General features: G+C 49.2%; 1 protein-coding gene across 1 annotated transcript; it reads right to left on the reverse strand.

The window, feature by feature from the left end:
• Positions 1-6,250: 6,250 nt before the first annotated feature.
• DNAJA1 (DnaJ heat shock protein family (Hsp40) member A1) lies at positions 6,251-14,156 on the reverse strand. The gene is made up of 8 exons (XM_054178356.1): positions 13,895-14,156; positions 13,137-13,314; positions 11,893-11,997; positions 11,566-11,793; positions 10,222-10,336; positions 8,242-8,357; positions 7,546-7,646; positions 6,251-6,880 (listed from the first exon to the last, which is right to left on the reverse strand). The coding sequence occupies exons 1-8, from the start codon at positions 14,024-14,026 to the stop codon at positions 6,662-6,664; spliced, it is 1,194 nt and encodes a 397-aa protein (XP_054034331.1). The 5' UTR covers positions 14,027-14,156; the 3' UTR covers positions 6,251-6,661.
• Positions 14,157-14,199: the final 43 nt, after the last annotated feature.

A 14,199-nucleotide genomic window follows, 5' to 3' on the forward strand; every position in this document is an offset into this window, starting at 1 on the left:
TCCTCCTGGCTCTATTCTGGGCTCTTTCAAGCAGTTCCCTGAGGTCCTTCTTGAACTGAGGGGCCCAGAACTGGACACAATATTCCAGATGTGGCCTCACCAGGGCAGAGTAAATGGGGAGGAGAACCTCTCTTGACCTACTTTCCACAGCCCTCCTAATCCACCCCAGGATGGCATTGGCCTTCTTGGCCACAAGAGCACATTGCTGGCTCATGGTGAACCTCCCATCCACCAGGACCCTCAGGTCCCTTTTCCCCTTCACTGCTCTCCAGCAGGTCAGTCCCCAACCTATCCTGCTCCATGGGGTTGTTCTTTCCCAGGTGCAAGACTCTACCCTTGCCCTTGTTGAACTTCATTGTATTTCTCCCTGCCTAACTCTCCAGCCTGTCCAGGTCTCACTGAATGCCAGCACAACCCTCCTGTGTCAGCCACTCCTCCCAGTTTGGTGTCCTCAGCAAACTTGCTGACAGTGCTCTCTGTGCCCTCATCCAGGTCATTGATGAATGTGTTGAACAGTACTGGTCCCAGTGCTGACCCCTGAGGGACTCCACTAGATACAGGTCTTCAACTAGACTCTGTCCCACTGATCACAACTCTCTGACTTCTTTCTCACAATCCACCTCACTATCTGATCATCCAGACCTCAGTTTAGCTGCAAGGATTCTTCACAGCCTAGGGCCTGTATGGCTTTCAGGAGTCCTTCTTAAGCATGGATACTCCACCTCCAGCTCCTGATGGTGATGTGGGCTCCACTGGACAGCTGTAAATAACCTACACCCTTGTGGATCACTGGGGAATTGTGAGAGGCAGGCTGAGCAAACCTGTGCCTGGTGTCAGGGCAAAAGCAGAGGCTTGATTTGGATCATCAGGAAGAAGAGATCTCAGCACTCCATTTAAGGGACAGGGTAGGAACCACATAGGACTTCTTTGTCTTTCCATGGAGCAAGGTGCCAGGAGGAGGATGCTGAAGGGAGCATAACAGTTTTACCTCTAACAGGTGCTACTTGTGTTGTGAAACAGCTCCTCTGTGTCCCTTAGCCTGTAAAACTGCTATGAAGACATGGATGGTGATGCCTCTGCTTGGTTGGGCAGGAAATGGCCTAGTCTGGGAGCAGGCACACGCTGCTGCCAACAGGGTCTCTGGGTCTCTCTTGTCTTCCCAAGCTGGTAGCTTTGTAACTCAAATCAAAAGTGCTCCTTCAGGTTTTATTCAGAAAATGACAGGATATCTGAGGTTGGAAGGGTTGGAGACTCCACCACCTCCACAGGCAACCTGTGCCAGTGCTTGGTCACCCTCACAGTGAAAAAGTGTTTCCTGATGACCAGCAGGCACCTCAAGTGTTTCAGTCTGTGCCCACTGCCTCTTGTCCTGGGCACCACTGGAAAGAGTCTGGCTCCATCTTCTTTGCACTCTTCCTTATGCAATGATGGGATCCCTCCTGAGATGTCTCCAGCTGGGCATTCCCAGCTCTGTCTGCCAGCCCTTCCCCACACCCCTGTGGCCTTTTGCCAGACTGCATATCCATGTCTCTTGTCCTGGGGAGCCCAAAACCAGATTCAGGTTTGAGGAGAGCCTGACAGGCTTTTATCTCTTTGAATCACTCTTCTTGCCCTTCTTGAAGACAGAAGTGACATTTGCTTTCTATCAGTCTTCAAGAACTTCCTCCAATCACCACAAACAATCAAAGATTATCAAGAGTGGCCTCACAGTGACATCTGCCAGCTCCCACAGCACTTGGGAGTGCATCATCAGGGCCCATGGACTTATGCATGCCCAGTTTGCCTGTCTTCCCTGACCAGATCCTCTTCCACCACTGGGACATCCTCTTTGCTCCAGACTTTCCCTGGTCCCTCAGGTCTCTGGGACCTGAGATTCCTAGAGAACAGTGTTGCTGACAAGACTGAGGCAAAGAACCCACTCAATACCTCCAGCTTTCCCACGTCCTGTGTCTGGGTACACCACCTCATTCAGCCACAGACCCACATTTTCCCTTGCATTTCCCACCTGTATACTTCCAGAAGCTGTTCTTGGCTTGGACATCCGTGAACAGATTCGGCTCCAGCTGATCTTTGGCTGTTATAACTTCATCTCTGGATGCTTGGACACCTGTGTGTTCCTTCCAGGTTACCTGTCCTTGCTTACACCCTCTGGATGCTTCCTTTCTGTGTTTGAGTTTGGCTGGCAGCTCCTTTCATCCACACAGACCTCCTGGCATTTTTGCCTGGTGTCCTGTTCACTGGGCTGGGCTGCTCCTGGACAAGGAGGAGGTGATCTTTGAAAGCTAGCCAGCTTTCTTGGGACCCTCTTCTCTTCAGGGCCTCATCTCATGGGACAATTCCAAGCAGAAGTGATCAAAGCCTGCTCTTCTCAAGTCCAGCATTGAGGGCTTTTTATTCACTTTCCTCCTTCCTCTCTGGGTCCTGAACTCCACCATCTCATGGTCACAGCATGCAAGGCACAGTCTCAACAAGCCCTTTGTTGTTGGTTTGAGGTCCAGCAGACCACTCCTTGGCTCCTCTATCAGTTGGGTCAGAAAGTTCCCAGTGATGTGATCCTGGAGTCTTCTGGATGATGTCCTGCTGTGCTGTCCTGCCAGCAGATACCCGGGTGGTTGAAGATCTCCACTACTGAGCACTGGAGTAAGCGCTCACCTTACCCTCTAAAACCTCTGGCACATCTTTGTCTGTGGTTTTGGAAAAGGATGGCTCCAAGAGGGATTTGAACATGCTGGAGCATGTCCAGAGAAGGGCCATGAGGATGAGCAGAGGGCTGGAGCTGCTCTGCTATGAGGACAGACTGAGAGAGTTGGGGCTGTTCAGTCTGGAGAAGAGAAGGCTCCAAGGAGACCTTCTTGTGGCCTTCCATTGTCTGAAGGGGGCTACAAGAAAGCTGGGGAGGGACTTTTGAGGGTGTCAGGGAGTGAAAGGACTGGGGGGAATGGAACAAAAACTAGAAATGGGTAGATTGAGTTTGGATGCTAGGAAGAAGTTCTTCCCCATGGTGAGACACTGGCACAGGTTGCCCAGGGAGGTGGTGGAAGCCTCAGTCCTGGAGGTTTTGAAGGCCAGGCTGGATGTGGCAGTGAGCAACCTGCTGTAGTGTGAGGTGTCCCTGGCCATGGCAGGGGGGTTGGAACTGGCTGATCCTTGGGGTCCCTTCCAACTCTAACAATTCTGTGATTCTGCTAATGCTCTAGGCACCAGTCCCTCACAAATGGAAGTAGGAAGATGCCTTCCCAGACAAAGCTCCTAAATCATAGGGCGTGTGCTAGAGGACAGATCTTGTGAGGAGCAGCTGAGGAACTGTGGTTGTTTAGTCTGGAGGAGGCTGGGGAGAGACCTTGAGACCTTCTTGCTCTCTACAACTTCCTGAAAAGAGGCTGGAACTAGGTGGGGATTGGTCTCTTCTCCCAGGTAACGAGTCATAGGGCAAGAAGAATTGGCCTGCAGTTGAACCACAGCAGCTTTAGGTTGGGTTTCAGAAGAAACTTCTTCACTCAGAGGGTTCTCAAACACTGGAACAGGCTCCCCCGAGAGATGGTTGAATCCCCACCCCTGGAGGTGTTTCAGAAGGGTAGAGATGTGGTGCTGAGGGACATGGTTTAGCACCAGACTTGGTAGAGGTAGAAGATGGTTAGACTCAATGATCTCCAAAGTCATTTCCAACCCCAACATTCTGTGATTCTAAATTGCTTGCTTGAACTTGTGTCCACACTGCAAGCCTACAGCAGATTAGGGCACAGCTACTTCACTACCCTGGGCTGAGCAAGCTTCTTGCCCTGCTGCTGGATTGCTGGTAGACAAAGCAGAGGGAGGAGAGGACAGCTAGGGACCTGAAGTCTTGCAGGCAGAATCAGAAAGGAGAGCAGACTGTCGGATGAGTCTGTGGTGGGCGTTCTCAGCTTCACAGCAAACCTGTGGAACAGCAGAGCTGCTAGATTTCTGGGGATAAAAACAAGTCCTACATGCCTGGGGCACAGCAGAAAGAAATCATGGGCCTGGGCTGTAAGCTTGATGATAGGAATTTGGTGGTGATGAAACAGAGACCCTGGAAGTTAACGGCAGACATCAACTCAGGTTATGATAGGTTGGATTACTAGGCTGGTAGTCATGGAAGCAGCTATTTTGTGCTACTGCATCCCCAATCTCTGCAGCTGTCCTTGCAGTTCATTCCCCAAAATGGGAAGCTCTATCCCACACAGAGCAACAAGGAGTCAGAACAAGATCATTTGCTTTTTTTCTCGGTGGCACAGGGCATGCTTTGCTGCTTGCTGTAGCTGCCTGGTACCCAGAGTGTCACAGAATGGAGAAGCCTGGCTCTGAGGGCTGGGTCCTTGCTACCTCTTCCCTCATTTGCTGGTGCTTTTTGCCAAGGACTTGCTCTGCTGCTGCTGCCTGGGTGTTCCTCTGGGACAGCTTTCCACGTCAGCCACCAGCTCATCTCAAAGCAGAATGCTAAAGTGGTGGTGTTTCTGCTACCCTCCCTGCTTCCAGCTAGCAGCATCTTCCCCTTGCCTGCTCTGCTAAGGCTTCTGGAGGGTCCTGATCAGCCTCTCTCTTGGAATCTAGACCTGACCCAGCCTCTAGACTAGCTGTGGTGTCATGAATGAAGCAGAACCAGCCCCTGTGATCTTGAAAAGCAAGTCAAGAGCAGATACATTACCACAGCTGTGTTGATGCAGCTATGGGTGTGGTGAAAGGAAAAACTGAAGTGTCCCTGGGGGAAAAAAAACCATCACAGGCTATGGAATGCTTTTTTTTGTATGATACACAGACATTTGAAGCAGAACAAGGTCCTGTTGTCATCTCAAGGCATTGCACTCAGCTGTTTCCATCCTGTGGTTAAGAACAGAAATGAAAAAAGCATCTTTTAGTGCTGTTCAGTCTTGAGACAGTTGTGCAGGAGCCTCGATCCTCACCAGAGCTAGGAACCTTCTGTTCCTTCCCCTTTGCTCAAAGATAGATAGAGCAAAGGCTCCTGCTGGTCACATTTGTACAGCTCAGTGATAAGCACGATTTGGAAAGATACTTTGCCCACAGGATTTTACCTTTCCTGGAAGAAAGAAAAGGGTGGTGGTGGTGGAAATGGCATTGCTGTTCTGTTGGCAGCTGAAAGGGAACTTCATCTGAGGTACAAAACCCCTGGCAGCAATCACCTCTGTGAAATGGAATCCCCAACCCACGAGCTAGCGCCCTTTTCCAGGACTGGTGGTTACAACATGTGTGGTGTCAGGGAGAAGCTACTTCCAGGGAAGAAAAACAAAGCTGTCTTTGTGTCACTTTCTGCTTCAGAGCAGCATGAAAATGCAGTAAGAGCTCCGTCCCAAGCCAGATGGTGGAACAAGACCAAATTGCCCCACGAGAGGTTAAATCTGGACCAGTCCTCTCAGCACTTTGTTTGAAAGAGCTACCCTTCTGATTTCCCCCCTCTCACCCCCCCCTCTCTTTTGCTGTGAATAGCTGTCTCAAAAGAAGTGGGGGGGGGTGGGTGGGAGGGTGTGGTGGTGCCTTTAAACCAACATCTGGCCTGAAGAAAAGAGGCAGCGAACCATTTTGTAATTATATTGGAAACGCTACAATAATTAGAACAGTCATACAGAATTTTCCAAGAGTCAGCTTAAAATAACACACACACACACACACACAAAATACATTAACTTTTAAAAGATCCCCAATGCATCAGTTGGTTTGTGTTCACTTGACAGGCAGTTCTCTGCAAGTTCACATGTGCCCACCAACGGGGGCTTGCTGCTGCTGTCCAGGACACACCCCTCAGGCGTATCCGATTAATCAAGGTGGAAAGTCAAGCTTCACATGCCAGTGGGCTGACAAGGTTTCAAACCACGTGTGTGCTGATCAAAGCCTGCAGGTTTGGTTTGGTTTGATTATTTTTTTTTTTCTCTTTTTTCCTTTTTTTTTTTTTTTAATTACTTTTCCACTCATGCACAGTAGCAAAGGAAGCTCCTGCAGCAGCCAGGCAGGAGTCAGCGATGAACCAAAGCAAGCTTCACATCTAGCTCCAGGGTCAGGACCAAAGCTGGCAGAGGGAGGGAACTACTTGATGTTAGGTGCAGTAGCTTCAGGGAGCTCGTGGATGTCGTGATTGTTAGAACGGGCCTGTGAAGGTTGACCATGTCCTTGTCCTGTGATGTGGCTGCTGTGGAGCCAATCCCCATTTAACAAACACCAGTACAAGCCCAAAACATTAACATCTTATCCTAAACTGGTACAAAAAGGAGGGAAAAAAAACCCAAAACAAAACAACTTAACTACAGTTCATGGTAAGCTAGAAGTACTTCTGCATACTTTTTAACAGAGTATAAGATCTAGAATTCCTAAAAAGAACACCACAGAATCTTAAGGTTAAGCCTGGGCAAAACTGCACACATACAGGAATTACAAGGCCTGGAATAAAAGCAGGTAAAGGGAGTTTTCTTGACCAAGAGGCAGGGGTGATGCTGGCCATCACCTTAGTTTGAGCTTGCATCCTGGAGCTTTTGTACAAATTGCAAAGTCAGTTGGATTACTTGGTTTATTTCTTTATGCTTTTAGAAACGACTATGGCTGGATAGAACAACGAACAGCAGGAAGTGAGGGTGGAGTCCTTCACTCATCCACTAATGCATACAAAACAAGCATCACAGGTTATTCACTGGCCCTTTTATGATGTCTGACATTGGACACCCCCTCTAGGGTGATGCTCATCATCCTCATAGACTTCTCCATTATAGTGGTGTTTTCTTTTCTGAGATGGATCAAAGTCCACTAAATCCACTTGTTCCATTTCCTCAGTTTCTTCTATTTCCTGCCTCGCAGGTAGCAGTTTTTCAAGTAGAGACAGCTTGTCTGAGGAGAGGAAGCCATTCTCTGGGAACTTCACCTGCAATCATCAAGGACTGGAGTTAGTCAAGCCTGCCTGAGCCGTCCTTTTTCCACCTCACTAGGGGTCAAACATCTGCCCAAGTCAGCTTCATCACCACAGATGACTTAAACACGGTGCTTAAAAGAAATACTTAAGTTACTGGAGTGTTTTTAAAGGCTTCCAACAAGTCAGATTCTGACCCTGGCAATTTAATCAAGTCTTATCTATTGTTTCTTCTGCCTCAGGCTGTCCTCTGGAGTCACCCCAGAGGCAAAGTACAGGACCTATCAAGATCAGAGAGATAAGGTTCAATTTCCTCCACAACCACTGCAGATAGAGCTTGCTGCTACAGCTCCCACTTGGAGCTCCTCTCCAGGGATGAAATCAGCATTTTCCAGCCTATTACTGAGCCCTCTTTCCTGCAGGATGATACAAACTAAGGAACATGCCAGAGGAGTGTTGATTCACAAGGTATCTGAAGGAGTTCTGGTACTTAACAGAACTTTCAGCACAGAATGTTCTGGAAGTTTTGTCAGTTCTGAACTGCAGTTCTGTTTGATGGCTTACATGTTAAAACAAGTAACAAGGCAGGACATCTGATAATGGTTTATCTCCTCTGGATCAAGGCAGAGGTTATGCTTTGCGTGGAAGCTAGGTCTGGCCATGGAAGTGAGTTGACTTACCCTGAATTCTATGATCAGAGGTCCTTTCTCATATGGCCTGCGATATATTGGCATTCCTTCATTCAACACACACTTAATAGCCCCATGCTTGATCACCTGCCCTGAAAAGAAATACAAACAAAAAGACTGTAAAGAAGGAAGGGAAGGAATCCATGCAAGCAACAGAAACAGGCTGAGTTTTTTTCACCCCTTTCAGTATTTATGTAACCTTCTACAGTTGTGGTCACACAATTAACCCAGTACGTAGTAGTCTCATGGGGACTTACTGCCTGGTAACTTCTGAGTAGGAAAGCAGGTTGATGTCTACATTAGATTATTGCAACCTCGTTATGCTTCCCAGAGGAAGCATACTTACAAATTTATTAAGTGCTCCATCACTTCCAAGGCTGAAAAAGTGGTTTTCAGAGACCCAGGGCCTTCAATTCTCATGAGGTATCCTCAGGATACAAGTATGTCCATGAGGTAAGGTCTGTTACTATATCACGCAAAGAGAGAGTTACTGCTGACTGCTATCCAAAAAAACACCCAACCCCCTTTTTATTCTTTGCTTTAATATTTGTACTGCAAACACTAGGAAAAAAATCCCAACAAGCTAGCTGGACACCAGCACACATCCCTTGTTTCTGCTCCTTTAGCTTTCCAGCTTATATTCCATGTGCGCTTGGGGCTTGCAGCAGAAAGCAAGCCAAGGCTTACCAGGGTGGGAGGTGATGATGATGGTTCTGTTATCCAGCGTTGTGATGGGCTTCTGGAAGCCACACAGTGCTTCAACCAGCTCAATGTTCATCAGCATGTGAAGCTCTTCATGTCGTCTAAGGCAGAACCAAACCAAAAGCAGTCAGAGAAGGAAGAGCAGGAATAGGGCCGTGCCCCACCTCGTAACTTAGCAAGGGCAATTAAAGCTGCAATTTTAACAGACAGGAGCACAATACACTGGGTATTGGTGCAGCAATCAGAACAATGGCTCTCATGTTGAGAGCCATTACTGACCAAGCACAGCTATCCGGGGCACAGAAGTGTTTGCTGACAAGAAATAAATACAATAGGGCTCAGTTGCATCCAGTTTCGCTTCACCATTCCTTCCCGATTCTAGGAACAAGTTCTCTCTCAGCCTCCTAAACACTGCAACAATTAATCTCTTGCTTTACGACCACTTTAAGCACACCAGCTGGCTCTGCATTGTCCTGTCACACTCCAAGAGCTGGTACTAGGAAGTCTGAATGGGGGACGGCCACCCTGGTTTATGATGAAAGAACCTTCTAGAAAGCTAGAAGTAGTAGCTGGAAATGATCATGTAATTCACTGCCTGCTCTGACCTCAGCATGGTAGTGCTAATGTCTGCATGCTCTGCATGTTCAGGGGCTACAAACCCCTCCAAACAGTCTCTTCAAGTAACTGTTATTTCACTCACCCTGCTTTAAAGGTCTCTGGAAAGAGACTTGCCTGAAAAGTTAATTTGAGACTCTGACAGGAGGAGGAGAACATTCCACTTGTGGGGTTACACTGCTCTGGGACAAGACCAGTAACATCCAGGGTTATCTAAGGACACCAGAACTGGAGGCAGTGGGCAGGAAGGTGGACAAAAATACACCAGCAGAGTCGTGAATCCAAGCCCCAGGTAACCATGCAGAGAGTTTGGCCCAGATCACCCCTCTGGCACAGATGATTTGGTATCTGGTTTCATTGGACATTAAGCAAAATCAGCTGAGTAAGCTTATCCAAGGCAAATAGAGCTGATTCTTAACCTGTGAGCTCAGTGTTCTTTGGCACTGAGATCTGGCACCATCTTCCAGAGCTCAGCACCATGCAGAACAGTCAGGCAGACCCACTGCAGGTTCCCTAAGAACTTCTGACTCGCCATTCACAAGCACAAAGTCAGAGGCTGGTGCTGAGGCTGAGACACTTGCTTCCTCTACAGCCACTGACACCCTCCCTCACTGCTCTGAACAGAAGCAGGGAGGCACCAAGTGCAAAAACATTTCTGTGAGATAAACAGCGTTGGTTTACAACCACGTGGGACAAGGAGGCTTGCAACACCAAGCACTAACACGAAATACTTGAGATGTGGTCAGTGCTGCTTGAGTCACTTTGGCTTTTGCAAGGAAGAATCCTGACTGATCACCCTGTGCAGTGCACTTGGGCAGCAAATTAAGTGTGGGAAACCACCTTCACTCAGAGGGCTGCAAGCTGTACCCAGCAGGTTTGTCATAAATCAGATCCCTGAGCAGAAGTGCAGGCACTGGAAGCTTTCTGTGCCTTGAAGCCAAGTGGGCAATGAAGTGCTGCGCACATGAAGTGGCAATTTACTGAGGCGAGTGATGGAATGCTGTCCTAGAAAGAGCACAGAAAGAATCCCAAGTATTTATTAAACAGATCTCAGTACTTTGGAGCTCTTGAAGTTCAAGATCTGTACACTCTTAGGAGCTGACTGGCTTTGTTTGCCTTCCACTGCCAAAGCTCACACAGGAGTATCTACGTGCCACAAGAACACAAGTGGCTGTGGCTTGCTGTACCAGGAATCCTGCACACCTCAGTGCTCCTCTGGCCTCCCCAACAACCTCACAGGTGAGTTGCAGGCACATGAGCCTATCTGCTGGTATTTCCAGCAGATAATGGGTGTGTGGTAATCAAGGAAGCATCTCAGGACTTAACACAAAGGAATTCCTGAGTTTTTACCTTATAAATACCGAGTGGTCTTTTTGATCCAGGACAATGATAATGTCCCCTGGCTCTAGTCCGGGCTCTTGGTCTCCTTCACCATGGAATGTTATTTTCTGACCATCCTTCATGCCTGTTGCAGAAAACAAACAAACATTTTTCCATCCTAAGTGAAAGGCAGAAGTAGTAAGTATTTTAATAGGCACAGGGTAGCAGCAGGAGGTCTCTGGATTTGAAGATCAGAACCTTCCCTCGAGGCATTCATGTTTTTTTCCCTAATCCAATCACGTGTCCAACAGATTTTAGTGGTGCCAACGTGAACTGTGGCTCAACATCACTAAGCTTAATTGTACTGCAAAGCAGCCACCTGCCAAGTCCTTAAGGGAAACACCACCAAAAGGGCTCTCATTACATGCACAAGTGCCCAAAAGAAAACAGTGTACATAAAGCATTTTGAGAGCAAATGACCAACCAGCTTCCTCAGCTGGATAGATAAATGTATGTGGCAGAGCTACCTAGGAAGCATGATCTCAGTGCCTGAGAGTGCAAGAAGCACTCTCTCTAGGACTGTAACTGTCATGTAGAAAAACCATTCCACCCACACAGAAGCCTCTCTACCACCAATTCTGGCTGCCTCATGTGAGCTCACTCTGTTTTTCTGTAGGGATAAGGAAGGAGAAACTCTTCTCAGTGATTTCCCTCACTTGTATTTAAAGCTGCTGCAGGATTTTTTCCCCGTTGAAAACCCAAGGCCAGGCATTGCATAAGGTGTGCTTACACACACACAAAGAGCCACTGCAGGTGACAACCAGGCGCAAGCCTGCAGCAGCCACGTGCCTGTCAGCTTGCTCTGTCTTACAAGCTGTGGTACTCCAGAGACTTCTCCCACCAGCCTCTGAGCAGCCTCCTCAGAGCTGCATTTGTCACTCAGCACTCCCTTCCTCCTAGCACCGTATGGGCTTGTGCATGAAGCCGAGTTCTGCCAGGCAGAGGGGTCCCTGCACCGAGCAGCACTGTCAGGGTGGTGTAGCAAATAGAGTTCTAAGCATGAGGGGCTTAGCTCTGTCTCTGCACCCTGTTGCTCTAGCAGACCTGGTTCCCCTTCACACTGAAACACAGTAGAAGTGATCGGAGTCTGCAGGCAAGCTGAGAGATAGGAGGGATGAGTCTCGCTCAACCCAGCCCAGGTGTCTCATGGGGTTGCTCAAAAGTCTTTCACCGCTTGCAATACTGCAGGCATTCTTACTCTGTGTGTGTGTGTTCAGCAGTGCTACTCACCGCACCAGCACCATGCACTTGCTAAAGCTGCTCTCCTAAGTGCTGCAGACCCTCAGCACACCCAAGCTCAACAAGAGGCCTTACCTTTCTCAATGTGAACTTCCAGGATCTTCTTCTCCCTCACGATTTTCCTGCCATTGCAGCTCTTGCACCGGTCCTTGGGGCTGATACGCTCCCCGTGCCCCTGGCACTCCATGCACACAGACTGGATCTGCTGCACCATCCCTGGCCCAATCTGGTGAATTCTGATCTGCATGCCTGTTCCTCTGCAGTTTGGACAGCATTCCACAGCACCTTTCTTACCACCACGACCTGAGGAGAATGGACATCGGGGAAGGATGGTTATGTGCTGCCAGACAAAAAATATCCAAAGGCTCTGGAAGCAATTTGGTAACTTCAGCTTCTCATTACCTTCACATTTGTCACAGATAACATTCTTCTGCAGGGCCAGTTTCCTTGTTGCACCATTGTACATGTCTTCTAAACTCACTGACAACTGATGCACCACGTTTTTGCCTGCAAGAGAAACAAACATTCACTCCAGCTTGCAAGCCACCTCTCCACATGGCAGTGAACGTTCCAAGTCACTAAGCCCAAGCCAGGATAAACCCAGCCTGTGAACTTTAACATCCTGCTTTAACACAGCTTTTGTCTTGTTTTGCTGGTATTTCTCAACAGTCCCTCCCTATCTGAGGTCAAATTAGGTAACAATTCTAGTGGCTGCGCCAGTTAACACCTACTTGTTAAGCACTAAGTCAGAGACTCTCCCGTGGAAGCAGAGGCAGTAACAGTAACAAAATGCACAGAATTATACAAAGCCTTTCATAAGGCAGGACTTCAGTTTTAACAATGTGACTGAATGTGCCTCCTACAAAGAAGTGGGAGACACTACCTAGAGTCAGCACAATGCTTTTCTTCCTCTCACCAGGGGACTTTTCTGCCAACTGAATCGAGTAATTAATATTTTACACCCGGGAATTAATTAGAACTTTAGCTACTGCAGGCTTAATTTTGCCAAGGATACAAAGCTCTGGCTTATTCAAAATACTCTGATACAACACTAAACTTTTTGGTACAAATCTCCCTTTTTTTCTTCCTTAGTCTTACCACCAGAAGAGATGGTGTCAGCACTACTGTGAGCCAGTTTAGGGAACACTAAGGTCTTTCCCACTGTGATTGATCTGGACTTTTCATTTCAGAGCAGCATTTTACTGCAGCTTTGCCTGAAGAAAACATGAAAATCTCACAGACTGAATTAGATTTGGCTATCTTACTTAGATAGTTAATGGCAATTAAAGCCCAAATTCACATCTTAAAGCGTGTTACCACTGTGTTTCCTGTTTAGCCTACTAGCAGCTGGGCTTACACTCAGATCAAGGCTTTCCAAACACAGCAGCTGGTTAGTTATTAACATGAGACAAAAGACAAGAGACCAAACTACCACCTCATGAACCAGATGTCCTGCCCTGCTCATTTCAGGTGTTAGGGACACCTGACTAGACACTATTTTCTGCAATTTTGGTATCAGGCATGTGACTTGTTTTTAATACTATTTAATACTCTGATCTACAGCATTCTCCTCAGAGACTTCAATCCTGTCCACCACAGCACTCATGCGGTAAAGTCGGGGAAGGTGTTGGAACTGGGCACATTACCTCGCCTCTCTCTCTGCATCCGCCCACCGCCGCCAAAGAACATATCGAATATGTCCATGGGCGACCCAAAGCCGCCACCAGAACCACCCTCTTTGATGGCCTGCTCGCCTCCTTTGTCATACAGGTCCCTCTTCTTCGGGTCCGACAGCACTTCATACGCTTGGGAAATCTGCTTGAACTGTGGGAGACACATATCGTGCCTCAGGCACGGGAGACTTGAAACCCCCAAGGGACACTCTGGGGCCACCCCCCTTGTCTCTCCGCCACCCTTCCCCTCCCGCCAAACCTTCCACAGCCGCTCCCCTCCCCCTCCGCAGACCCTCCCACCCTCCAATACGCACAAGGCACCCGGCCACGCAGCCCCGTCCTGCCCAGCCGCCTTTTCTCTCTCCACCCCGCGGGCATCCGAACCCTCAGCCCCATCCCGTCCCACCGCGACCTTCTCCCTCTCCATACCAGCCCCCTACCACCCTGCGGGCATCAAGCAGTGGGATGGGACTGGGCTGCGGGTTTTATCTTCTCCTCCTACGCACCAACATCAGAAGCATTCGTCCCCGCAGCCACATCCCATCCCTCCGCCGACCTTTTCCTCCCCCACTCCCCAGGCACCCGTCCCCACAGCCCCGTGCCACACGACCTTTTCTCCGCCCAAACCCCCGGAGCATTCCGCTCCGCAACCCCGTCCCGCCGCCACCTTTCCGCCCCTCCACATCCCCCGGCCGCCCAGCCCCGCAGCCCCACTCCGTCCAGCCGCCGACCTTCTCGCCCTCATTGGGGTTCTTGTCGGGGTGGTACTTGAGCGCTAGTTTTCGGTAGGCCTTCTTCAGTTCCTCGGCGGAGGCGTTCGGCTTCACGCCCAGCACATCGTAGTAGGTAGTTTCCTTCACCATGGCGGAGGACGGCACCTGTGCGGCGGGTTGTCCCGTACCCCGCGACGGCTGCTCGACCGGAGCCGATCCTGACTTTTCTGGAAAGTTCGGAGCCGGTCCCGCATCCGGGCGCTTTTGAGCCGGCACCGCCCCGCCCCGGAAGTCCCGCCCCGCGGGGCCCCGGACCTCGCCAG

Source organism: Dryobates pubescens, chromosome Z, assembly GCF_014839835.1.
Source record: "Dryobates pubescens isolate bDryPub1 chromosome Z, bDryPub1.pri, whole genome shotgun sequence".
Classification (NCBI taxonomy): Eukaryota; Metazoa; Chordata; class Aves; order Piciformes; family Picidae; genus Dryobates; species Dryobates pubescens.

Excerpts from the sequence above, each read along its gene's own strand:
- DNAJA1 (XM_054178356.1), bottom strand. The coding sequence starts at position 14,026 with ATGGTGAAGGAAACTACCTACTACGATGTGCTGGGCGTGAAGCCGAAC. Across the intron at positions 13,315-13,894 it reads ACCCCAATGAGGGCGAGAAG|TTCAAGCAGATTTCCCAAGC; the intron begins GTCGGCGGCTGG and ends TGTCTCCCACAG. Across the intron at positions 8,358-10,221 it reads GACCACTCGGTATTTATAAG|ACGACATGAAGAGCTTCACA; the intron begins GTAAAAACTCAG and ends GTTCTGCCTTAG.